This window comes from Haliaeetus albicilla, chromosome 18, assembly GCF_947461875.1.
Source record: "Haliaeetus albicilla chromosome 18, bHalAlb1.1, whole genome shotgun sequence".
NCBI classification, from domain to species: domain Eukaryota; kingdom Metazoa; phylum Chordata; class Aves; order Accipitriformes; family Accipitridae; genus Haliaeetus; species Haliaeetus albicilla.
The window spans coordinates 30,169,942-30,194,945 of record NC_091500.1 but is presented as its reverse complement, the minus strand read 5'-3'; the positions used below and the strand labels follow the sequence as shown (position 1 = coordinate 30,194,945).

The 25,004-nt window shown below is 54.2% G+C and overlaps 2 protein-coding genes across 6 annotated transcripts in view; both read right to left on the bottom strand.

The window, feature by feature from the left end:
- Positions 1-6: 6 nt before the first annotated feature.
- On the bottom strand, positions 7-6,994 carry KCNH3 (potassium voltage-gated channel subfamily H member 3). 3 transcript variants are annotated; one of them, XM_069806347.1, is made up of 15 exons: positions 6,851-6,994; positions 5,647-5,880; positions 5,394-5,528; positions 5,186-5,316; positions 4,499-4,748; positions 4,236-4,393; positions 3,601-3,808; positions 2,928-3,194; positions 2,640-2,839; positions 1,882-2,131; positions 1,595-1,794; positions 952-1,172; positions 782-864; positions 612-694; positions 7-535 (listed from the first exon to the last, which is right to left on the bottom strand). In XM_069806347.1, the coding sequence occupies exons 1-15, from the start codon at positions 6,924-6,926 to the stop codon at positions 53-55; spliced, it is 2,979 nt and encodes a 992-aa protein (XP_069662448.1). In that variant the 5' UTR covers positions 6,927-6,994; the 3' UTR covers positions 7-52. The 3 variants fall into 3 exon arrangements, with proteins under 3 accessions (XP_069662448.1, XP_069662447.1, XP_069662449.1); XM_069806346.1 differs by having other exon boundaries at positions 612-864; XM_069806348.1 differs by having other exon boundaries at positions 612-864; positions 5,647-5,876.
- Positions 6,995-7,407: 413 nt separating this feature from the next.
- Positions 7,408-25,004, bottom strand: part of SPATS2 (spermatogenesis associated serine rich 2) — a 31,245-nt gene continuing 13,648 nt past the window's right edge. For 2 of the 3 annotated variants that reach the window (XM_069806374.1, XM_069806375.1), the window contains 11 exons: positions 21,959-22,038; positions 21,569-21,677; positions 20,578-20,627; positions 19,169-19,427; positions 18,712-18,924; positions 17,426-17,561; positions 11,860-11,918; positions 11,031-11,140; positions 9,498-9,600; positions 8,825-9,045; positions 7,408-8,469 (listed from right to left, as the gene is read on the bottom strand). In XM_069806374.1, the coding sequence (XP_069662475.1) occupies positions 8,167-8,469; positions 8,825-9,045; positions 9,498-9,600; positions 11,031-11,140; positions 11,860-11,918; positions 17,426-17,561; positions 18,712-18,924; positions 19,169-19,427; positions 20,578-20,627; positions 21,569-21,677; positions 21,959-22,038 (1,643 nt within the window). In that variant the 3' untranslated portion in view covers positions 7,408-8,166. The remainder of the gene's footprint in view (positions 8,470-8,824; positions 9,046-9,497; positions 9,601-11,030; positions 11,141-11,859; positions 11,919-17,425; positions 17,562-18,711; positions 18,925-19,168; positions 19,428-20,577; positions 20,628-21,568; positions 21,678-21,958; positions 22,039-25,004) is intronic. The other variant, XM_069806376.1, reaches the window with a different exon arrangement.

The window sequence follows — 25,004 nt, the reverse complement described above, 5'->3', positions numbered from 1 at the left end:
CTCCTGTTCTTAACGTTACTTCTTTATTGAAAAAGTCACCCTGGGGGTCCCGTTACATGCCCGTCCCCTCCTCTTGGGACGAGGGGGGCCCCTGCCTCGGGGGCCCCTGCCTCTGGGACCCCCCCATCAGTGCCAGTTCCAGGCTGGGCACATCCCAGGGCATGGTGGGCTCCAGCATGGGGACACCCTGGCCCCCCGATGAGGTAGGAATGGGCGGCCACGAGGGGGGGCTTCCCTGCAGCTGCCCCTCCTGCCCCCCCGGGGAGCCCCAGAAGGGGTTGGGGCACAGCCAGGGCGCGCTTTGAGCAGTTGGGGGGCCCCAGCCCCAGGGCTGGCTGTGGGTGCAGTCGGGGGGTGGCTGGTGCAGGCAGAGCCCCGGCCCCCCCGTCTCCACACGGAGCGGCTGGAGGGCTGCGGCCATCACCGGGGCATCGGGGCGCGGGGGGGGCGGCAGCAGCAGCAGGAGCTGCACGGCCTCTCGCAGCACCCGCAGCCCCTCCCGCAGCTGCAGCACCTGCCCTGACAGCTCGGCCACCTGCAGGTGACGGGGGTCAGCGCTCCCCTGGACGCCCCCAAACCCCCCCGCAGCCCCCCCAGGCCCCCCCCCTTACCGCCTGCCGCAGCTTCTCGATGGTGTCGGCGCTGCTCGGCTCCGAGGGGCCAGGGGGGATGGCCAGCAGCCCCCCGTCCCCAGCTGGGGGGAGAGGTGAGTGTCTCCTTGGAGCACCCAGGGGTCCAGCCCCCCCACCCTGTCCCAGCATCGGGGCCCCCCCCACTTTACCTGGCCCCAGGGAGGGGTCGAGGTGGAAGTTGAAGAGGGGCTTGTCGGTGGCGCAGCCCTCCCCCTCGATGCCGTCGACCACCCTGTGGGACAGTGGGGGGGGGCGGTGGGGCATGGACCCAGTGCTCTAGGGCCCCCCCCCCCCCCCCCCCCCCCTCCCTGCCCCTCACCTGGGACTCAGGTCTGGGGGGCTGCTCCAAGGGTGCAGCTGCAGGGCCGTGGGGCGTCCGGGCTCGGGGTGGGCGCGGGGACCTCCGCCGTGGGGGGGCCGGGGCTGGGTCCCTGCTGGGGGGGACGGCTGGGGACTGGGGGGGGCCAGGCTGGGGCTGGGGGGCTGCGGTTCAGCTCCCTCCTCCAGTGTGGGCAGCGGTGTGGGCGAGCGCAACTCAGCCTGCAGCCAGGGCATAAAGGGGGGGGACCCTGCTCTTGCACCCCCTGCATCACCCCTTCCCCCTGTGACATCACCCAGGCCCTGTGATGTCACCCACTGGCTCTGCACTGTGTGTCCCCCCACCCGCCATTGACTTTGGCCCCGCAGGTCGTGCCTCAAATTTGTCATGTTCCCCCTTAGCTAAGAGTCATGTCATAGCCTGGGGATGGTGATGTCACTAGGAGGCTGTGACATCATCCGTCAGGCCAAGAGCTGCCTCAGGGTCTTGGACCCACCGAGCCCATGACTTCGCCTCCCTTCTCCCCCCCACCTTTGCCGTCGCTGCTGGGGGGTAGCATCAGCCCCCCTGCCACCCCTGGCTCCGTGATGTCACTCCCCCACCCCGTGACATCACTCCTCGTCCCCCAGTGACGTCACCTCACCTCGGGGGCACCCCCTAGGTCGTAGCTGAGCTCGCGGGGGAGCTGCTGGCGGAAGGCGCGGGCGAAGTCGGGGTCGAGGGCCAGGCCCTCGGCCAATGCCGGCAGCCCCAGGCTCTGCAGGGCACAGTACGTCAGCCCCCGCACGTCCGCCCGGGCCAGCCGGGACCCCCCCAGGTCGCAGCCGATCAGGTCCCCCTTCCCTGGACAAGGTTGGGGGAGAAGGGAGCGTCAGGCCGACCATTGGCGTCACGACGTGGCCAGCCTCAGCCCGCTCCCGCGTCCCGCACCGAGGATGGCGAGGACGGTGCCGTCCCGCAGCACCTCCATGGAGCCGGAGCGGAGGAAGTAGAGCGCCTGGAGCGCATCGCCCCGTCGGATGAGGAGCTCGCCAGGGGTGCAGAAAGCGGGGCGCACCCCCAGGGAGAGGGTGCGCAGGCAGCCCCGGCTGGCCGCCCCGAAGAGGGGAAGCTGCAGCAGCTCCTTGTGCAGGTGCAGGGCAATATCGGCCCGCAGCTCCTCGGGCAGGCTCTGCAGGAGCTGCGCGGACAGAGCTCAGGGGGGTGGGGGGTGACGCACCCCTCCCCCTGTGCCCCACTGCCCCCCAAGCCCCTCGGAGCTCCCCATCCAGCCCCACCACAGACCGTGCACCCAGAGCCGCCCCCATCCATCCCTACTGTGGGGCTGGGGCATCCTGAGCTCCCCATCCCTTCCCACTGTGGACTGACCACCCCAAAGTCCCCCCCCTCCATCCCTGCTATGGGGCTGGGGACCCCCCCAGGCCCCCATTCATCTCCATGATGGACTGAGCACCCCAAATTCCCCCTCTCCATCCCTGCTATGGTGCTGGGGACCCTCCCCAGGCCCCCTCCACCACTGCTATGGGGTGAAGCACCCCAGTTCCCATCCATCCCCAACCGCAGACCGTATATCCAAGTCCCCCCATCCCGATCCATCCCTGCTATGGGATCACAGCACCCCAGTATCCCTCCGTCCATGCACCACCGCTGCCTCCCCAGGTCCTGGGGGGTCCGCGGCGTGGGCTGACCTCAGCCGTGTCGATGCCGTTGTTGGCCGCCCAAGTGCTCTGGAAATACTCGAGGATGCGGCGCTTGAGGGGCTGGGGGATGCGGTGGATGCGGATGTAGTCGTGCAGGTCGCGGGTGCGGCTGTGGTACAGGAACCGGCGGGCGTACAGCCGCTGGATGATGGCCGTCACGTTGCCGAAGACCACCGCGTGCATTAGCGCTGGGGATGGTGAGGACATCCGTCACCCAGTTAGTGGGGTTCCCCCCCTTCCACACCCCCTCCCAACTTGCCCGCCCTGGCCCCTCACCCCCGACCAGCATGGTGCAGATGGAGAAAATCTTTTCGGTGTCAGTGTTGGCGGAGACATTGCCGAAGCCCACGCTGGTCAGGCTGCTCAGGGCGAAGTAGAGGGAGGTGATGTAGGCACTGCGCAGCGAGGGGCCCCCCAGCAGCCCCCAACTCCCGCTGCAGTTGGCTCCTGGCCCCGTGCCGTTCCCAGCCCCGCCGGTGCTGCAATTTCTCCTGGCTAGGTAGTAGGGGGTCTCCAGCCGCCGCGCCAGCTCCTGCAGCCAGCCTGGGGGGGGGGAAACAGGGGGTGAGCAGAGCCATGGGGGGCTGCCCAGCTTGGGGTGGGGGACAGGGACAGCCCCACATGGGTGCAGGGGGTGCGGGCAGAATCTGGACAGGCTCTGGGGCTGGGGGGGGGGGCACAGGTTGCATAGGCAGGTCTCGGGGGGGGTGGTGGGGTGGTGGCCATGGGGTGCACGGGCAGGTCTCAGCCTCAGGGTGCAAAAAGGACATTGGGGGGGGGGAACCACACCAGTAGTTCAGAGGGTGCACAGCCACCAGCTCTGGGGTATGGGGACATGGGGGCACGTGGGGACATATTAGCAGGGTCAGGCATGTGGGGACAAGGGACAGGAACCCCTGCAGCCCCCCCACCATGGAGGGGGGGAGCGGTGGCAGCGAGGCGGCCGTACCGATCTCAGGCAGGGCGGTGGGGCTGCCTTCCACCTCCCGCTGCCCCAGGAAGAACCAGCCGCAGGCGACCCAGTGGGCCAGGAGGCCGAAGACCACCATGAGGAGCGCCAGCACCACGGCACTGTACTGCGAGTACCGGTCCAGGTTGGGCAGCAGCCGCAGCAGCCGCAGCAGCCGCACCGTCTTCAGCAGATGGGCCCCCACATACTGCAGGGAGAGGGGCAGTGCCGGAGGGGACGGGGCACCAGTTGGCTCCGTCCAGCCACAAGCCCCTGTGGGGGGTCCCTCACAGCCCATGAGGGTCCCTGCAGCATCAATGGGGGGGGGTCTTGCAGACCATCAGGGTCCCCAGTACCCCATCAGTGTCACCACAAACCATTAGGGTCCCCAGTACCCCATCAGTGTCACAACAGCCACATCAGGGTCTCCATAATCCCACCAGGGTCCCAAGAGCCCCATCGGGGTCCCCACAGCCCCATCAAGGTCCCTGCAGCCTTTTGGGATCCCTGCAGCCCTTCAGGGTCTCTCGTGAGGTCCCCTTGGTCCATCAGCATCCCCAAAACCCCAGTGGGATCCCCGCAGATCGGGGCAGTGGATGGGGGGGGGAGGGGTGTCCCCGCATCCCAGTGCTTACCACATTGACCTGGCAGGCGGCGAGCAGGTCGAAAGGCAGCGCGGCCACGAGGTCGAGCAGGAACCAGCCGGCCAGGTAATGGTGAGCGACGGCACGGGGCTCCAGCACCACCTGCCCTGACTTGCTGACGAAGGTGGTGCGAAAGTTGAGGATGATGTCTGGGTTGCAGTGGGGCCGCCATCAGTGCACCGAGTCCTCCCGGCCTCTGCCAGCCCTGAGCTGGCACGGGGCAGGGTGTGCATGGGGAGGTGGGGGGGCTTTACCCATCATGAAGAGGATTTCCACGCACAGGTCGCAGGCGCTTGGGGGGCCGCGGGCGGCCGGCAGCCCCTCCTCACTACCAGCGCCCACGCAGACGCTGTAGGGGACGGTGACGGCCACGTAGAGGGTGGCGAGCAGGATGAGCCCGTCCCAGCCCGCCTTGAAGGCCCCGTAATGCAGCAGGATGAGGGGGGGCTTGCGGATGGCGGCCACCTTGTACTCAGGCAGCGAGGGCTTGTCCCCGAAGACGCCCTGATGGAGACTGGGGGGGGTCAGCCTAGATGCCCTATCCCCTGCCCCTACACCTTGTCCCCTGCCCCGACACCCTGTCTCCAGCCCAGACACACTGTCTACTGTCCCCAACTTCAACACTTTGTCCCCAGCCCTCTCCTTCCCCTGTCTCCAGCCTAGGTGTGTTTCTCAGCCTGGACATCCCAAACCCACACACCTCATCTCCGGCCCCTTCCCAGTCCAGCCACCTTGTCCCGACCTCCGACACCTTGTCCCCAACCTCAACAACACCTTGTCTCTGTCCCCCGACACCCTGGAAACAGCCTGCCCTCAGCTGCAGCACCTCGTCCCCAGCCCTCGTGCCACCACATCCACAGCATCAGCCTCTTCCCAGCCAGGATGCCCTGTCCCCAGCCCCGACACGTGTCCCCCAGCCCCAACACGTGTCCCAGCTCCACCTTTCTGAGCTTGTGCTTGCTTTTTCTCTGCTTCTGCAGGTGCCCTGAGAGGTGATACAGCACCGCCCGGCTCCGGCGCCGGCTGGCATTGAAGCCTTTCCCTCCTGCACGGCTGAACCGCCGGAGTCCGCCTGCCGGGAGAGATGGGAGGGATGGTGGCCACGGCGGGCTCCAGCCGGTCCCGTCTTCCCCCTTGCCATCCCCTCACCCGTGTCCTTCGTGCTGTCGGCGCCCGAGCGGCTCTTGGTGCTGGTGATGTCCTTGTGCGAGACGAGGAACAGGGCCACCTCGTCCTTCTCATTCTTGATGGGCACCACGTCCACCAGGCACCAGAAGGGGACACCTACCGGTGGGGGCAACACCCGGGCTGACGGAGCATTGCCCCCCAACCCCGGGGCAGGACGGTCGCAGGGGTACGGAAGGACTGCGGAAGGGACCCGGCCGCCCTCGCTACCACCCACCGCTCTTGCGGTAGAGGATGAGCTCGCCCTTGAAGGCCTGGTGCTCGTCCAACGCGCGCCGGAGCTGCTGCCGCAGCAGCTCGCTGGTGTCGGGGCCGTAGAGGAAGGAGCAAGCGCAGCAGCGCTGCATCACCTCCGCCCGCGAGAAGCCCGTCAGGTCGCAGAAGCCGTCGGAGCAGTAGACGACGGGGAAGGCGCTGGGCACCTGGGCATTGCCCAGCACGAAGTTACTGTCTGCAACGGAGAGGCGGCTGGGAAGTGGGGGGGGGGGCAGAAGGGGTGTGGAGAGCCCGTGGGGCTGGGGATAAAGGGGACTGGGGGGGACCCCAGGGGTTTGGGGGAGCCTGTGAGGCTGGGGGATGCCATGGGGTTGGAGGGAGGAAGGGGCTGGGGGTGCTCCTTGGGTTTGGGGGAGCCCATGGGGCTTGTGGGGGGGGAAGGGGCTGGGGGTGCTCCTTAGGTTTGGGGGAGCCCATTGGGTTTGGGGGAGCCTATGGGGCTTGGAGGGTGAAGGGGCTGGGGTGCCTGGGTCCCCCTGGCTGGGCTGGGGGGTCTGGGGGTGGTCCGGGGGTGCTGGGAAGGGGGGGGGGTGTACCCGCAACCATCTGGGTCTGCTGGGTTATTTTTACCCGCCGCGCAGCAACGCTTGGGCTGAACCGCCCCGTTGGCACCGGTGGAGCCCACTCTGTCTCATTTGCATACATTTGCATAGGAACAGCGTGGGGGGCTGCCTCCCACCCACTCTCCCCGGGAGAGGCCAGCACCGGGCCGGGGGCGGAGGAGGAGAAGGAGGAAGGGGGGGGGGGGGGCCTTTCCCAAGGACTGGAGTGATCCCGGGGGGCTTCAGCCCCCTCCCCAGCCCTGCGGCTGCCGGTCCCAGCCTGGTGCAGTCCCGGTACCACGGAGCTCATCACCGTTACTCACCGGTACGGCGGGGGCAGGGGTGGGTATTTATAGCCCCGGGGAGGGGGCAACGGGGCCAGATCCTTCCCCGGTGGGCAAGACGGGGGGGGGAGGGAGGTGGGGACCAAAGCGTAGCCCACCCCACCTTGTCCTGATCCCAGCGGGTGGTCTCCGAGGGGGTGACCGTTCCCGGGGGGGTATGCACAGCACCGAGCATCACCTGGAACCAGGTCAGGAGGGGTTGGGGGGCGGGGGGGGGGATGGCCCCGTGGTTGCCGGTGCCGGTTGCCAGTACACTCACGCGTCCCGTCGAAGCGGCGAGCGATGGTGTCCAGAAAAGCGTTTTGCGGTGCCAGGAGGCCCCGCATCGGCGACATCTCAACAGTGGCTCCGAGCTGCCGCCATCCCTGTTGGTACCGTCGGTCCCAGGGTTCCCCCCCCCAAACACACACCATGCCGGTACCGCCCCCCGGGAGGGGCTGTAGGGGGGAGCACCGGGACCCTGCTTCAGCCCTGGAGCCTCCAGTACAAAATTCTGGCTCTTTGCTGTGGGGAACAAGCCCACAGGGGATCACATCCCAAGGGGAGCTTTGGGAGTGACAGCGGGGGTGGGGGGGCTAAGGTCAGAGCCCAAGGATCAGACTCAAGCAGAAAACATTTAAATTTGTCAAGGTGAAAGTTGGGTTTCATTTATTTAATTTGTTCAACCAATTCCAGAGAAGTTTAGTTCAAGAGAAGGAAAGAAAAAAACCCTGGGGTGAAAAGAAGAGGAGGGGGGGGCAAAGCCAGGGACCCCCCAGGAAGCCCCATCCTCCCCCCACTGGGATTACTGGTGGCAGCAAGGCACAGACAGCGACATTCACTGTGAACATCGTCTTTATTCATACAGCTATAAAGAAGGACTGTCGCAATCTCCACCCCGTGTCAACCTAGGATTAGCTCTGCTAATTGATATTGCTATAAATTTAATTTAGGGCCGAAGAAGGGCTGGAGAAGTGGGGATGGGGTGGGGGGAAAGGCAGGACAAGAGAATAAAAGAAAAAGAGCTCCCCAACATAAAAAACAGAGAACAGCAAAGTGTGCGGACAAAGTGTGCAGGTCCCCAGCCCCGTGTCACAGCCCGGAGAGGAGGGGGCCAGATTCCTGCCTGTCCCCAGGGGAGAGGGGACACCCGCAGCCCCCATGTCCCAGCACTCATCCTCGCTGCCAGCACGAGGGATGGGCTGTCGCCGGCCGTTCCTCTGAGGTGAGACCCAGATAGATGTTGGTGCACAGAAGGAAAAAAACCAAAAAAACCCCCAAAAAACCCAAACCACCGGGGACTGGGTTTTTGGCCAGCGCTGTCAGCGATTTTGCAGACAAAAGGCAATTTCTGGAGGGGAAAGGAAAAGGGCAAGAGCTGGGGGAGGCCTGAACCCGCTCTGAGGGTGCAGCGCAGGCGTGAGAAGAACACAAAGCAGACAGGGTGGGGGAAAGGAAGCGGGGGGGGGGGGGGGAACAAAAAATGGCACAAAAAATGAGAAGTGTAAACTTTCCTTCGTTAGTATCCTAGCTAGGAGCTTCCTACAGTCTGGTTCTCACGTTGGACTTGTGGCAGGAAGGGAAAGCCTGGGGCTCTCAGGAGTTCGCTCCCTCCTGCCGACTGGCTCTGGGCTTACGCTGCGGGAGCCCCTTGGTCTCTGTACCGGAGGGAGGGGGACCGGGCCGGCCCGGCTGCGCCGAGGCACTGCTGGTGCCGGTGGGCTGAGTCTGGCCGGGGCTGGCAGCGGAGGCTGCCAGGGGTGAGGTTTGCCGCCTGCCGTGGGCCTGGCCCGGCCCGTTCTTGTGTCGGTTGCCATTGTTGGAGCGTCCAGGGGGGCCGATGTGGCGCTGGCCCTGGGACCTGGGTCCCGCTCCCGGTCTCCTGTTCCCCTGGAAAGCCTGAAACAGAAGAGGGTGGGCGAGTGAGCGTGGGCTGGCAGAGGCAGCTCCTGCCAGCTGGAGGGCTGCGACCTCCTGCTGCAGCACCCCTACACACTCCCAACCTCCCCTTCCAGGGGGTTGGTGGGGGAGAAAAGTGGAAAAGCAAAACCCCCAAAGCCTGCTCTGAAGCAGAACCATCAAGGCAAGGCTGCACCCTGCGGCTGCCGGTGCCCTTGACCCTGCTGCTGCCCAGCCCTGAGTTGAGTCCTGATGGCAAAGGGCACCTGGCAGGGAAGGACCTGGCCCAGGAATCGGGAGAGGAGCCACAAACGCAGAGCAAGCTTCCCGCAGCGCTGTGCCGGGGTGCGGTTACCTCTCGTGAAGGCTGGGGAGGGCGGCCGCCAGCATTCCCCACGGCTGCCTCCGCTGAGGACGAGGGCTTCTTGCTCGCTGTGGTAAGGCTTGCAGCGGAGGCGGAGGCAGAGGCACACGCAGGGGTGGAGGGAGCAGAGGTCTCGCTGGAACCACTCAGGGACGTGGCCATGACGGAGCTGCACCGCGATCGGGTGGAGTAGCTGTTCTTTGGATGGGAAACTGGAAGAGAAATACCCCAAAATGTGTTTTTTTCAGACAGGACCCAGACCGTTCACCCTCTGGCCTCCGGACCCTGACGGCTACAGCACTGCCGGGGTGGAGCCGGCTCACGGCTGGAGCCAAAGGCTCGAAGGGACAACAAAGCTTTTTCCAGCAAGATGAAGCTTTGGTCATGTGAACGGTACAAGGGGACCAGTGGCTAACAGGGACCAGCGCTCGACAGCAAAGGGAACGGGCACAGACACCTCTTGCCAAGGAAGGAGCATCTGCAGCAGCAGCGAGAGGGCTGGTTCCTCTCTCCACTGCCCAGAGGAAACAAAATGCCCAGAGCAGAACACTCCCAGTCCTGCCGCTATCAGGTTTTGGGGCACACATGAAGGGCTTTGGTGATGGCAGGGCTAGCAAAGGGGTGACTGACACCTCGGCTCCTCCCCGACTCCCATCCAGCTCACCTTGGCCGAACGAGGCAATGCTCTTCTTCAGCGCGTCGAGGTCGCATGTGAACCGCGCCACCCTGCCCAGGTCCTCATCGTACTTCCGTTCGCTCACAAAGTGCTTCACAGAAAAGGCAAAACACACACGTTAATTCAGTCTGTGCACAGGAACAGAAAAGGGAGGTGAAAGCCTCCCGCTTTGGCCCAGGAGCAGGTATCCGAGTTGGGTGCTGCTTGAAAAAAAAAAAAATCTTGGTGAGAAGGCAATGACAACTTACAGAAATAGAAAATCAGATTTTTTCAGCCCATACACAAACAGCCTTCCCCAAGCTCCAGCAGCCAAGCCATAGGTTAACTCGGTCCAATGGTAGCTCCACTCTGCCAGTCTCTAGTCTGTGAAATCAGCACAGCCCAGGTCTCTGGATGCTCACAGGGGCAACAGGTTTCTCAGCTGCACTCATCCTGCTACAGGGGTGAGCAGTTTTAGTTTTCAAACTAGAGTTTAATTGATGCAACTTCGCACTGACCTCTTGCGGCAGGAGCTGGCGTACTGGCGAGCAGAAGTGTTTTCTGGAATATAGAAGTCACTCAGCAGCAGGCAGGCTCTCCCGATTTAGGGGGAAAGGCAGAGGTCGGCCTGCGCCAGCGGGAGGTTTTCACAACCTCTCTGAGCACAAAGCTGCGGCCTTGCCGTGTTCCCTGCTCTCTGCCAGTTCACAATGAAAGCTGGGCTGCACGCACTGGGGTTAATGTTTGGATGATCGGCTGTTGGCTGAAGTCAGTATTTTACAAACCAAATTATTTTAAATTAAGATTCAGGATGAGGTGTCCCGTATCCCGCTGCGTGGCTGCAGACAGGAGTATGCAGAGCATTGGCGGTGAATTCGAGAACTAGGGACGCAAGGAAAGACTTGCACACAACACAAAATTGCATTCAGAAGCGTTGAAAACCCAGAAGGTTACAAAAAAGCGTACTGTTGTTGAAAATTGTTAGGATTAATAGCCTGGCTTAGCGCTAGAACCTAAAAGTAGTTGAAGCCTTAGGCCGCAAGAGCTGACCGAGAGTAAACTTTCTGATAAAACTAATGCTGCAAACAAACTTGCTGAATCCAGCAGATATGAGCAGAATAAAGAGGATAAGGACCAAGGAAACAATTCCAAGAGAATAAGGTAACTTCAGAAGGCAGCCAGCCCAGAGACCAAGAAAACCAGTAAGAAATCAAGAGACCACCGACCAGAATTAAGGGATTGGACTTGGGGATCAGGTGCTGGGTGGTACGGGTATAACTGGGGTGCGCAATCTGGGGTAGGGGTCCCTTGGAGGCACCCAGCTTGACCTGCTCTGCATGTTGGACAAATAAACCGCTTATTTACTCAGCAGATTGGCAACTTGTCTTCTTCGAGCAGGAACCTAGGGCCAGGCACTGTTGAGGTGGCACCCATGTAATTCCTACCATGGACTAGGTGGCAGCTGCGTAATTCCTGCAACACCACGTTTGGGTGAGATTAGGACTAGGCTGGATTAGACAGAAGCAGAGTGAAAAAGCTCACCTTTATGTCAGCTCTGAGCTCGACCAGCTGTTCCTCTGACATTCGCACTGCCACATCAGTCATTTTCTTCAGGGCTTCTGCCTTCTTCTGGCGGCTGACTAGAATTTCCACTGAAAAACAGACCACAATCTTAGGCAGCATCGACACTGATCTAGCCTACCCAGAGTTAAACAACCCCATCCCTGGCACACAGCACCTTATTGGTAAACAACAGGTTCCCCCGAGTCCCCCCCAGACAGCTCTGTGCCAGCTGCACAGCAGCCCTGGCCACTGCCTCCTGTGGCAATTTACATCTCCAGACACAGACTGAACCTGAGCTGTAAGCTGACTCAATGAGGGGTACAACATGCAGCTTTGGTAGAAGCTTTGCCACAAGCTTTGCCAATCTCCCCAGGCTAACTGCTTTCTTGCCACCCCCTAAACAGTGGGGCTCGGTGCTGCTGGTGTAGCTGTCCCCGTAGATCACTTCCCACCCACACCAGGCGAGCTGAGAAAGCCCTTTCCAGCTCCCCAGGAACGCTGAGAATTTCAGGAACAGCCTCCCATGGAAGAGTGCAGTTTATGTCCCACCCTCTAACGAGGGCACAGAGCAGTGGCCTCAGAGAGGACGGTTTGAGTCAACCCCGTCAGGCAGCAAACATAATCTAGTCACGATATATACAGCTAACTCAAGCCACGTGACAAGTTTTATCTGGATAAATTGCCACATATTTAGGAACAATGTGAACAGGAGGTAGATCACAGAAATCTGCTTCTAAGGGGGCTGTCTCCAGTGCGCAGCAACGCCTACAGCTCTTCAGGTGGGCACTTGGTAGAAAGACAGTCTTACTTGCTTCTGCTTTCACTTTGTCCATTTCAGCCAGCAACGCCACCTCGCGATCCATAAGGCTGGGGGAAAAAAAAAAAAAGAATATATATATATATATATATATAAAGGGAAGAGATTTAGTAATAAACAAAGAGGATAATGAAATCCTACTGCAGGAACAGTGGAGGGAGGGTTTCCAGGCATGCCGGCCAGCGGGGAGAGACCGGCAGATGGCGGCAGGAACCCGCCGTGCACGAACCCCAGCTTTTGTTCTGGAAGCTGAGGAGTTGCACGCAGGCTTCGCTGGCGTTAAAACTTGCTCAGGCTTGGGTCAGTGCGGAACATGGCACGGTGTTCCCAACAACCCGCTGGGTATGCGGTCACCTTACTCCGATAAAGTTGGAGCCACCTTGGCAAGGGGAGAGGGAGCGGCAGTTGTGGTGTCGGGGGAAGTTGCGCTCCGCTAGACTTTTATCACCGAAGAAAACTGGGGCACAACATTTTAAAGAGTCACTCAAAATACAAAACTAATCAGCAGTGGGGCAGGGTGAGGATCCACGATAGCAGGAGCAGGATGCTGGGCATTCAGGCACCCGTCCCCTCCAAGGCAGCCTCTCAGCTGCCATGCTGTGGAGGCATCCGACTGCAATGCTTTGCTCTTATGCCCTCATTAGCTAATTTAAGCCAGCGCAATTGGCCCACTAATCCAGAAACCTGAATTCTGGTACTCTGTGCCGCTTCTCAGGAGGCATGCACCCTGCTGATCCCCACAGGGCTGCAGGACCCACAGGAGTGCATGCACACCCTTCCACACAGTGCAGCAGGTACAAGGACACGACCTCCTGCCTGCAGCCACCACACAGCCGGCAGGTCACCTGGAGCCACACAGGTCCACAATCCAGGAGTCTCTTACAGTCTGAAGATTTTTTGGCCACAGAGGGAACACCTGAGTGGGTCACAGCAAAGCATCTCCACTCACCAGGAGGCTCCAGCTTGCCTCAAGTGTGTCTGTTGCCATGAGACCGCAATTCCCCCAGGCATCACGGTGGCAGCCTTTACGCAAGCAGAACTGCACAGCTACCGGCTGGCCAAATTTAGCAAATTCAGGCTATCGAGCACACTCCAGTAAGGCAGAGCACCCAGGGAGCTTCCCATAACTGCTGCTCATAGGCCGTGCAAAGAGGGCTCTTGTCTCTGGAGATGTGGACATTAAGTAACTCGGGTTACAATGGAAGCTGTAGAGGAAATACCAGTCCTCCCATCCTGGACAGGGGCAGGTACTGGTCGCAGCTCTGTTCTTCGCCATAAGGAATCCAAACCCTTGCAGACACCCTCCCTGCAAATGCTTCTTTTGTGCGTCCCTCTAAGCTACGCCTCCAACGTCCTCAGCCCTGCACCGCTGCAGCTCACCTTCGCTCAGCTGCTGGCAGCAGCTTGAACGCATTCGACATCCAGCCTATTAATAGGGTTCATTTCAGTTTCTGCTTTCTAAATATAAAAGCAGAGCCTTCCTCTCATGTGTTAGCTGTACGATACTTGCAGACACTAAATGGTACTTGGACAGATATCAGCATCATGCAGGGTTAGCCCTTCAACACCAACCACATGCTTTTTAGTGAGAAAGATTTGCTTGAAAATGGGAAGAATATTTATTTTAGCGACCATCTGAAAGGGAAACCACAGAGCATCTGAAATGCAAACTCAAACCACCGCTCCCACTCCTCTGCATGTCAGAGAGGGCTGAGGCAAGATCAATTTAAACAATTCCCTCTGAACAGCAGCTTTGACATTTGGCTTCTTCTGTTGATTTATCGCTCTGTCCATCTGCCTTTTCAGGGCAGGAATTGTTTCTGCTCGTAGCACAGCAGGGGCCTGATCCAGGTCAGGCACTCTCAGCCGAACTGCACAAATACAACAACGCATGTCAAAAGCTACGCTAATAAGACTTCACCTTGTCTGCAACCATGCCCAGAGTGGTTCAACCTGGCTCTGCAACACCAATGGGCAGGGTAAAGGGAGATACCCCAGCTGCCTTCTGCCCAGAGCCACGTCAGCTGCAGGAATCCCCCAGAGCTCAGAGAGATATGGGTGTGAACGCGGCCTTAATGATTAATTAAAGTGCAGGAACAGCCTTGCAGCTCTCGTGCAGCAGAACTCGGTTGTGCTACACCTTACCCCATTGCCCCCTCCCTGAACACACAGGCACACGCCCAGCTCCTGCAGAGCCAACACCCACTTTATATGGGCCATTTTGGGCTTTTTCCGCCAGGCTGCAGGCACGCACGCACGCACCTTGGCACAGATCATAGCTTGCGTCTCTTTGTAATTTAATTTACTCAGCAGAGCTCAGCTGGAGTCCTTTACCCAATTTTACAGTTGGGCTGGCTGAGGAACAGAGGTCAAGTGGCTTTGCCTGAGGTTCGTGTGATGAGTGACTCGGATCAGACCCCACTGCTCCTCCATCCTGCACGGCTTCTCGTCAAACAATCTCACTTCCTTCTGCCGGATCCGTTCGGAAAGATGCCTGCCTTTCTCGACTGCTCTGTCCTGGGATGAAATCCCATGCAGGACAGAGAGCGCATCTGCCCCTGCCAGAAAGACTGGGCTTTAAGAAAGGACATTTAAGAACTGCACAAGGAAGAAAGAGGAGCAGCAGGTAAACCGATAACTGCTGAAGATGAAATAATGCTGAATACTCAGTTGTGACCCAACCATCAGAAGAGATGCTCTCAGCTGCAAGCCAGCTCGATCGAGCAGTGGCTGCAAGATGTTGTCTGTTCGTGAAAGACAACAGATGTTTGCACAAGCATGCTAAGGGTTTTGGGGTCAGTTTTCCTTGGGGCTGAAACACAACGATCTCAAAGATTGACTGCAAAGGTGGCTGGAAGCATGCCTGGCAGCTCTGCCATGAGGAAGTAAGGACGATCTGCAGCACGAGGTATGCAGCGGTGATCTCAGCAGTGAGAAACCTCAAACGCTGCCCCACATCCAACTCAGCAGACAGCGCTAAAATTGAACTTACCCACACCACTCACAAAGGCTCGGGGTTTTTTTCCTGATGTGCTTCTTTCCCTGTCAGCAGATCGCAAAATATTCAGGAATTTAAGGACTATCAGGATTTCCTAGTTCAGGTTACCTGATCATCTCCAGTCTAGAGGAGCAAATCCTCTCAAAATAGGAAGCCAAAGCGGCTACTGCTACATCTGCCACTCAAACAGGATGGATTTCAGAGATTGAGGTAGGCACGACCCCAGCATTAGAGTGTCCTTCTTCACCCTCACCTACCTACAGACCACAGGTCTAATGTAAGCACACTGTCTAGCGAGAGAAGATGAAGGTCAAGAACTCTAGGAAGCCTCACTGGTTAAAAGGACATCTGAAAGGCAGCCCTGACACTGACAGGCAGAAGTTAAACCAGTCCAAGCTTTGCTACTTAAACATCCTGTTTCAGTTGAACAAACCTGCCTTTAAACCAGGTTTTCCTTTGGTAGAAAGCCAGGTGGAGAGGCAATTCAGCAAGAGGATTTAACTATCAGGTCTTGCCTTGTGCTGTAGGATTTAAAAATAGACTAATTATTCTCTGGGTCATGAAGGGAGTTGGAAAAAAAACAAACCACCAGCCAACAACAAAAATGTGAAGGTACAATTTACACCTCAGCTGACCAGCAACTGCATCACTTTCGGGGAAAAAGAAAGTGAATCTCTTTCTGCGGAGCTGAATGGCCCTGGCTGCCGAGTCACCGCTTATGAACTGTGCAGACCTGGCATGCTGCTGGGCAGCTCTTTCACTTGGCATTTGTCGAAGGAGGTTCCCAGTGGCCCCGTTCCAGGCAGGCACTCGCCTCCCCTCTCACGGAACCACACATCCTGCTTCACCCGCTGCCGGCTCATCGGAGCAACGCTGCGGGACTGGACTTGAGTCTTTAACCTTTCCAAACATGACGCAAGTGTTTTATAGATGATAACATAAGTCAAAGGGCGAGGAATTACTTATATGGAACCAGACACGTTAGCCAAAGGAATGACATTTTCCATACGAGGGAGAGGTTTTTACAGATGTTGTAACTGCATAGAGAGGCAGACAAAAAAACCTTAAAAACAAAAACCCGCTGTATACAGTAAGAACATTGAATCAGTATTGACTCAGTAGACAAAGCCACTAACAAAGTGAGAAATAATATTCATGAAAACAAACCTGAATTAGGGCTACAAATCCCTCAGCTACTGACAGGTTAAATCCCCTTACATTGCAGCTTTTCCAAAAGATAGGAGGTGCTGGGAGCTCCACATCCATCTTTGGCTTGGAGACCACAACTCAGCACGAAAACACAGGTCAGGGCACACGGACACCTTTAACCCTATCCCTCCAGTTTGGTCTAGTCTCCTCAGGTAAGTTTAAAAGTCATCTGTAAACATTTTTGTCAGTCTTTTTAGCACATGCTGAATTTAAGTACAGGACACCATTCCACTTATTTCAAGAGAGCACTTCCTGGTGGCAAAGTTCAGCACAAGTATGAGCACAAGAAAGTCCACACTGAACAACCAAGTTTGCTAAAAGGCTTCAGAATACAGCTCTTTACATCACTACCACTAAACCCTCTTGCCTTTGAGGCCATATACAGTTTTCAGACATAGACAGCTTTTGACACAGATTTGCAAGTCTGCCAAACATCTACTTTAATCCTTCAATGCGATAGCAGCATTTTAGATACTTGTCAAATGTTACTCACTTCGGGCAAGGAGAACTCTCTGTGCAGTTTGTTATGAATATTTCTTTACCAAAAGCAATCATATTTGTATAATCAAGAAGAACAATCTCTCAGTAATAGATTCAATCAGCCAAAACAGCAAGTGTATTTGATGTTAGGCCTTTCAGAATATCATCTTAAATCACTTATCCAAACCAATAAAGATGTTCATTAAAGAAAGACCCGACTGCACTCAGGGAACATCATGCACAGTATCAAAAGCTTGGCTTAAAATGGGGGAAGCAGTGCTGCACAGGATGATCTTTGATGTGTACTTGTACCTTCAAAAGGATCCCTCTCTTCCATGTTATATTCAACCATAATTTGAAGATTTCAAATATGAATGTTTGCTTCTAAAAGACACATGCTACTGCACCCTGAGCTCCCAACAGTTCTCCTTCCAGCACAGCTAACATTAGTACCTAACTGACAGTATGTTATCTGGCGAGTTCCTCATATTATCTGCATCTAAAATGACTTTATGGTGGTCAGGACAACTGTCTTGTACAGACATGGAGCCACAGTTCATCAAAGACCCTGATGGACACACCGAAGCCCTGAACAGTCTATTAACATCCCACTGGACATGTGGGACAACAGCTCGAACGCAGGCTTTGCAAAGCCGCCCGCAAAGGCGGCTTCTAAAAACTGCAGAGTACAGGACTTTAGACTCCAGTTTATTCTTTATGACATGCTGACCTCCCAGACGCTGCAGAACAGTGCTTGGGCGGTAGGGCATACAAAAGCAAGTCATTAACCTGACTGGAAAGCTGAAGTCTTAGTCCAAATGTATAGGTCTTAAGCCTTAACGCCTGGATCTGTCCCTACATTTAACTTACCTACTCTGCAGTTCAGCAAAGGCCTGCTTCATCTTCTTAATGGAAGCATCCATTTCCTCCTTCACCACAACCCGGTACCGAGCCAGTGAAACAGTGCAGCGCTGGAGATCCTTCACTGATTTTTCAATATTAGAACCTACCAAGAGACAGAGTGAACTCAAACAGCCATGTCAATCATATTGCTAAATCCTCCCAGCAGGGATAAATCTAAAGTTGGCTTTCCATCTTATTTTAAAACTATACACTGCCTGGTTTAAAATTTTTCTTCCCCTTCCCCATTACAAAGGCACTAGGTTCAGCAGGGACAGTTTGAGAGATCTTCTTATTGGGGAAAGTCTTCCCAAGGCTTGTAGAATTTCCTTCTATGGGCAGGGATGTCCCTCCACATTTTCAAATACATGAGAGAAATCAAATGCATCTCTGAGTCACTTTTGGGCCAGGGACTGGAGACGAGTGAAATGCAGTCTACAACGTATCACTAAATGATATAAAATGACTGTTTGCTTGGAGAAGGGAATTATCTTGGGAACTAAAATTAAGGCTATTTCCTCCAGTCAGGAGATGAAAGGATTGGTTATCACTGCCAAGGTTAGTCCCCACATCTCAGCTTGCCAGCAGGGTACATCACCTTGCCCACGCTCTCTGGAGCTTGCTGGAGCGCAGTTGCCCCCTGCCAAGCTACATTAACAATGGCTCGTTACAGCTTTCCCATGCAGCAAGGTGAACTACCACCACCTCATCTCCCTAAGCTAAGTATAATAACCATGATCACAATCGGGGTCTCTGAGGTCCCTCCTGTCCCCGCTTGTTATTGTAAGAACTCAGCTGTGGAGAAAGCACACGAAAGAGGAAAATAAAAAAAATCCAGTAGAAGGAGGCTGTCACTTCTTGTAAGAGGACTGGTCCGAACTTCTGGCCTTTCGACAAATTCTCACAAAAGATGAGAAACAACCTAAAGGCTCTGTGATGGAGCACACAGAAGAATGGGCTAAACGTATGCAGCGAGACTGGCTGCTTCCTCCCCTGCTTCTCTCACACATATGGGTTTGCCGCTCCAGGCACTACATCTAAACTGCTGTCAAGATTCCTGCTGTGCATAGGGAAGAGGAGGAGCAGAGTGCAAGTTACTGGCCAGATAATAAGAAGCATGTTAGCTCGCATTAAAATCAAAGTCCGGTACGCCTCAGCACTGTGTCTGTCACTGACACTGCAGAAGAGGCAGTGAGAACTTGGCCAGCAGCAACCTGCTCTGACATTGGAGAGCACGCAGACCCTCAGGGCCTTACCTAGCTTCTTGTTTGCAGGTGAAACTGGAACATCTTCCAGCCGCGTTACAGACAGGGACGCAGGAGTTGAATTGCTCGCTGTTGATCTGGACAGAGACCTGCTAGTGCTCCTCTGCTCAGGCCGCTGTCTAAGAGATGCAGGGCTCTGGGAAGGATGCATGATGAGCGATTTTGCGTCAAAGTCTGCTATTCCATTCTCTAGTTCAGGCACTGCTGTAGAAAAGCACAGTCGTTTAAAGGGGAACGCGAAGAGGACAGCAGAACACTGACCGCCTTTTTACAACAAGCAAAAAATCAGAAAATTAGGGTGAGCTGCTCTTTCACGAAGAGCCATCCAAACAAATCAGTATTCAAAGCTGACCCAAAACAAAGAAGGAACACAAAAAAAGCAGGAGGCAGCTCCTCTGCTTTTTAAACACTCAGTGCCCATCTCCTGTGCTACTTTATAGAGACTAACCTGTTCTATCAGGCATGTCTGGTGCAGCAGACTCACAATCCTCCAACTCCCTGGCATCAATTGAAAGTGCATCCAAACCTTCGCTGAGCGAGTCCACAGACTCCGTGTCGTGGGCACAGCCGTTGACATGGAAACCGTTAATTCCACCCTTCTCCGAGTTCGCTGACTGCTCCTCTTCAGTGGACACCAATTTACCGGGGTCTGGGAGGCCAGGGCTTGATTCAGCTTGCGGTTTTGGTTTGGTTTTCTTCTTCTTGTTCTAAGGATTAGGTATCCACACCACAAAGGGGGGAAAAAAAATGTTAAGCTTAATTCCTGAAGGGAAAATTAAGCTTATGATTACTGGCTGAAAGTAGCTGAATTAAATGCTTTTTCAGCCAGCCTGGCTGTTGATCCTATTAACAGTAGGAGGGATTTATTCAACAATGAGGACAGTTATAGTGGCATTAATGAGGCGCGAATACATTATCCTCTCTGAAGGTGTGCCAACAAGAGCAATGGTTATCAGATGAAGGCTGCATAACTGATGGGAAACAGCGGACAGGTTTGTGGCTGTAACCCACAGCACCGGCTGGGTCACTTCTGGGGGTGCTCACTGGCAAGGTGCAGCTTCCAGGGTGCTCTGCTAGACCTTGCTCTGACAAAACTTCCCTCATTTCCCAACACAGGGCTACTCGGTCACATTTTTTTCCCTATCCATTTCATGCTGGTGCTTTTCACGTATGCAAAGGAGTCCTTTTGAATAATTATGATTTTATTCTTGTCCTGGTGGATTTAGACATTATAATATAAAGTAGTGAAACTTTGCAAATCTTTATTTAACCCTTTCACAGAGGTCTGAGCAAAGAACTAGGCAAAACACTCGAGAAAGCTTACGTGACAAAGAAATATATTTCCACAGAGCTCAGCATTAGACGCAACTGTTCAGCTCCAAAGGTTACCGATGAAAAATGGAACAGCGTGACTATCTGAACAGTGAATTACAGAGCTCCGTTGAAATAAATGGACCTGATAAAAGATTTACTTCAGTGTGGGGCTGTGTGTGTGGATTAGGGGTCCTATAGAGGGTCAGCAGAATAAAAGCGACTGCAAGAAAGTCTAGAATTTTTTTTTTCAGATGCTATATTTGACACAATGTGTCTGACAAGTAAATTAAATGCAAATGTGGCAAGAGGATGATGTTTACAACTTGCACTGAATTTACCATGTAAATCATTGCCCTGAACAGTGAGGCACCTGATAACCTAGCGATTATCTCCGTGCATCAGTTCTGCTAACATCAATATACACGTTTGCTCTTTGGTTTCTTTTCCCATCTAAATCCTGAGGAATGCCTACTGTTCTCCATAGTCTAAATCCTCAAAACAAAAAAATAAATGCCTTAGCAAAGTATATTTTAAAAGTGTTACCTTTTTTTTGCCTGTTACAGTCCATTCTTTCAGTACTTCACTGGCATTGCCTGAAACAAAATGCAGCGATGAGCAGTGGATGAGGCATCCACTCCAGTTCTTTCCTGGTCACGTGGAAGTGCCTCCATACCTGGAGCCAGCTGTAACACTTTCTGCAGCTAAGTTTCAATTCTCTTAGTTGATGTAATAAAAGGATCGGTTTCATTTTTGCTTTGGAAACATACTGCTGAACGGGACTATCCCCTTACACCACAGTGCCAGCTCTTTCCAGGAAAAAAAAAAAAAAAAAAATCTTCTCTTTGGCTCTGTCATACTAAAGGTTTAGGTACTTGGAACCCTGCTGGAGCATGTTCTGAACTCAAAGGTTGCATTCGGGTCGGATATCTGCTGGCCTTCTCTCCCCAGAGACAGTGACTGTGTCAGGATGCCCACCGTCTGAGGAATAGCTGTCATACCTTCTGTGGGCCAGAGGCAAAGCGCAGTTGTCAGTGATGGCCAGCATGGAAATAAGAGCTGCAAAGCGACAGGCACTGTCACCAGCAACAGCCTGTTTTTCCAAGGTCAGGAAATCCATCTAATGCAGCATGCCAGCCAGACCCAAGAGAAGATTTGTGAGCCAGGTTTCAAAGTACAAACAGCAACTTTCAAAGCTGAAGACACTCCCATTCTGTACACATGAACAAGAGTTTCTGTAATTGCATATCAAACCTCCTTTATCTAAAGAGCTATCAAATGCTTATCTCTGCCTTGACCCCTAGTTGAACAAACACCAACTAAAACTTGGGAAGAGAATCATCCGTTAGTTATCTTTGTGGATAGACCCTGTACTTGGATGGGCTGAGAAGCTACATGAGCTTCTGCTACCTCATGTACTTACTGCACACAGCCCTTTCTGCACAAAGGCTATTGCTGCTTCTGAAGTTAAGTCCATAAACATGGTACGTATGAGTTATCAAGCCACAAACCCTGCTAAGAAACTAGCCACAGTTACCTTCCATAAAGGCTTGCACTGTTTTGTCCACACAGTTGTCAAAATGCTGCAGCACAAGGATGATCTCATTGTTGCTCCTGTTGGGGACTATTGCACGCACCGCACTGATCTAGAGGGAAGAAAACAGGGTAACGTGTAAACCATTTGCTTTATCCCACACGGAGCCTACAGCAACCCTTCTGCAAGCAGTCTAAAAACCATAACTGATGACTTCCTTATAAAACTTTAATGTGCCAGGACGATTTAGCCTGAATAAAATTTTGCTTTTGACAGAGCTGCAGTTAGCTCCCAGACAGAAACATATTTCATCTCAGAGAGGAGATGAAGATACAGCATTCACGAGCTCTTCCACGGCACATGGTGAGTTAAAGTCTCAGAAGACACATTTACCTTCTCCTTCATGTTTTCAAAGGTTCCTCCTTGGGCCATCACAGTATTGGACTGCACATCAAAAATAAACCCAGACAGATCTGTGAAGACAAAGGAGAAGGAAGCTCTCTTCTGAACAACAGGCACCGAGAGACATTTAGAAAGATAGGAAGCAAGAGGTCAGCTCTGAGTTGTTACTTTGCCAAGGAGAAAATTGAAATCCAACAAACGTATGGTGTTCGCTGGCTAATTCTGTCCTATGGTTAGCAGAGGATTATTAGCTGCTGAGAATAAAACGGATGATATCCCAGCCTTGTTTAAGGACGAGATTCTGTTCAGCCAGGTAACCCCAGCTGAATCTGGTTTGCCAATGCCCCCACTGAACTCAAGCTGATTCACTCCTCAGCTCTGGGTCAGTTTAAACCAACCAACCATGGATCAAAACCGCAAGCCAAAAAACACAAGCCCCAACAGGGCTGGCGCGAAACAGAAGACTGCTGAAGCAGACCAGATTAGTACCGTTTCTCCATTTCCGCATTAATCTTTTCCCAAGCCCAGCAATAAAGAGTTAACAAAAGCACTAGAGCCTTCGAGCAGTGTGGTTAACAATTTCCTCCACCTGGAGATACAAATGGCAAGCAGACTGATAAATGGGTTTGAAGATCCAGCAGCTTGTGTTCCCTGCCAGCTATGATCTCCAAGGTAATGGTTATATGTTCCAAAAGAGACCCATAATTGAGACAGCCATCACCAACAGGTTTGCTCCCTGCCAGCGAGCAAAGGTCACATAAATCTGCAGGCCCTACCGTTTCACCGAGAGATCCTTACAAGTGCCTGGTATCACAAATTTGCACTCGATTTTCCTGCCAGAGGTCTGAGCAGGCTAAATTTCACGTTTGCTAAAGAAAAGGGATATAGTAAAACACATCTATGAACAGCTATGAGAAAACATACTTCAAACCGGCATTTTAGCCACATTTCATCTCAGGAAGAACACGTGTCCCTGGGCAGGGGCCGACGGCAGGACCCCAGAGGTTTTAAGCACTCCTATTCTGCATCACCAACCCCTCTCCAGAGAGTTCACATGCAGGCACAAAGCCCCAGGCAGATTTCCTAGGAGGGCATTTGCTTGCATGTGCTTTGATGCCTTGAGCCCTGCACGGAGCCAAGGAAGCACAAGACCACTGGTTCTTCTGCAAAGCTTCTCAGGTGGGTTTCTATAGTTGCTGCTGCCCAGTGGCTTTGGGGACCGCCTGGGGGAAGGGACACTTCCAGCAGGCCAGGGTGCTCTGCGGGGACTCTCGCTTGGTCACTGCCCTTTCTGCTTTATCTCAGCTGATATTCCAAGCTGCTGATTCATGTTCTTTCCCTCACCTCCTCTAAATAACTCGTACGCGATTTTGAGACACACCATTGACTTCCGCGGTTCCCAGACATTGATGTAGCATTTAAACTGAGATGCGTCCAAATACAGTGACAGAATTGTGAACATGATGGAAAGGTCAGCCTCTTATTAAGGCTACAGATGAACGGTTAAATTCTTCCTCGCGCCATCCTTACCCGTTTCAGCCCCATGAGCAAGATTTTCTCAAGTTTCCCAAGCTCACAGAAGTTCGAGTTACCAACTTTCTAGTCCTTAATCTTGTAAATGGCTTTCAGACTCCCATCACTGAGTGCGAATTAGCAATCTTTTTTCAAAATCTTCATTGCAGAGCAGCCACCAAGGACCCAGGTGCCAGGAAAGATGAAGTTCAGCTCCCCCATGCAGCACATTTTCAGCTACTCAATCCCATCCCTTTCCCACATCTCCATTTGTGCTTGGTCCTACAGGGGACTGAGCTTGTTGGCACCTTGCTCCGAGATGCTTCTCCAGCTTCCAGTCACTTCACTACGGCCCACGTCCTCCTGGTGTTAAAATGTTTATCATGCAAAAATTATGCAACAGACACTACACCATATACATTTGATATTGCCCTTGAGCACTCCCAAGCATCATAAAAAGGGCTGCTGGCACTCAGGTCTCTTGTGACAGCGGGTGTCTGCAAGAAGGGATAGAATTTAAAACGCTCATGCCCGCGTGGACCGAAGTCCAACGGCCACCAGTGACTTCAAGATTTTTGAATTAACAACCTTGTGGCAAAGGAAAGCTCCTTCCCAAAGCCAGGGCTCAGACTATGCATGTCATGTCTGACATGACAAGTCAGTCAGACACTTGGACTGATCTCGGTTGCATTAAAACATACACAGTGCAGTGCTACCCTGTTGATTTGATGTGATAAACCCCAGAGATGATGCCAACAGCCTTAATTGCTTCTCTGTTCATAACTGCATCCTCCAGAAAAATGAGGTGGTAAGAAATTGTTCATCCCAAATCATTTACTTTTGTGTTTCAGTGCTATTTATTGGACTAATCAACACAGGATCTCTTAAATAGAAACACCAACGATGCCAGGAAGAATCCACCCTACCAAACATCAGTTTGCTCCTCCTGTAACTCCGCTAATTAGTCCTTTCTGTATGAACCACATGCAAGAATTAGAACTACAGACCTAACAAATGCCTGCTCTGCTTCCTGGGACACAAGAAATAAAACAGCTTCACACCCAACACCTTGAGGAAGTCAAAACAGGGGCCACTATTTCCCCCTCAAGCTCCAAGCCAACCCAAGTCCTGGCTCACTTTTGAGCCACGGCAGGCAGTCATTTCATAAGGAGACACAGAAAAGCATCAGCCTGACAGCTACGCAGACTTTGTCCCAACCAGCGTCACACAGAGAACGCTTCACGAAAGCGTATAGCGCAATCACATTTATGCATTTAGCTCCTCTGAATCCATCCAGCACCTCATCCCCACTGCACCCACATGCCAGCTCATGGAAAGTCTGCACAGTAAAACAGTGTACAAAACTAATTAAAAAAATAATCCCACTCCAAACGCTAGGTTCACCCTCCTGCCCCAGCCAGGACACTCGCAGGCAGATGGCTTTGGGGAACTGGACAGCATATACACTTAAAATGCTATGCAATTAAGATTCAGTTAAACCATGAAACATTTATAGACTCTGTGG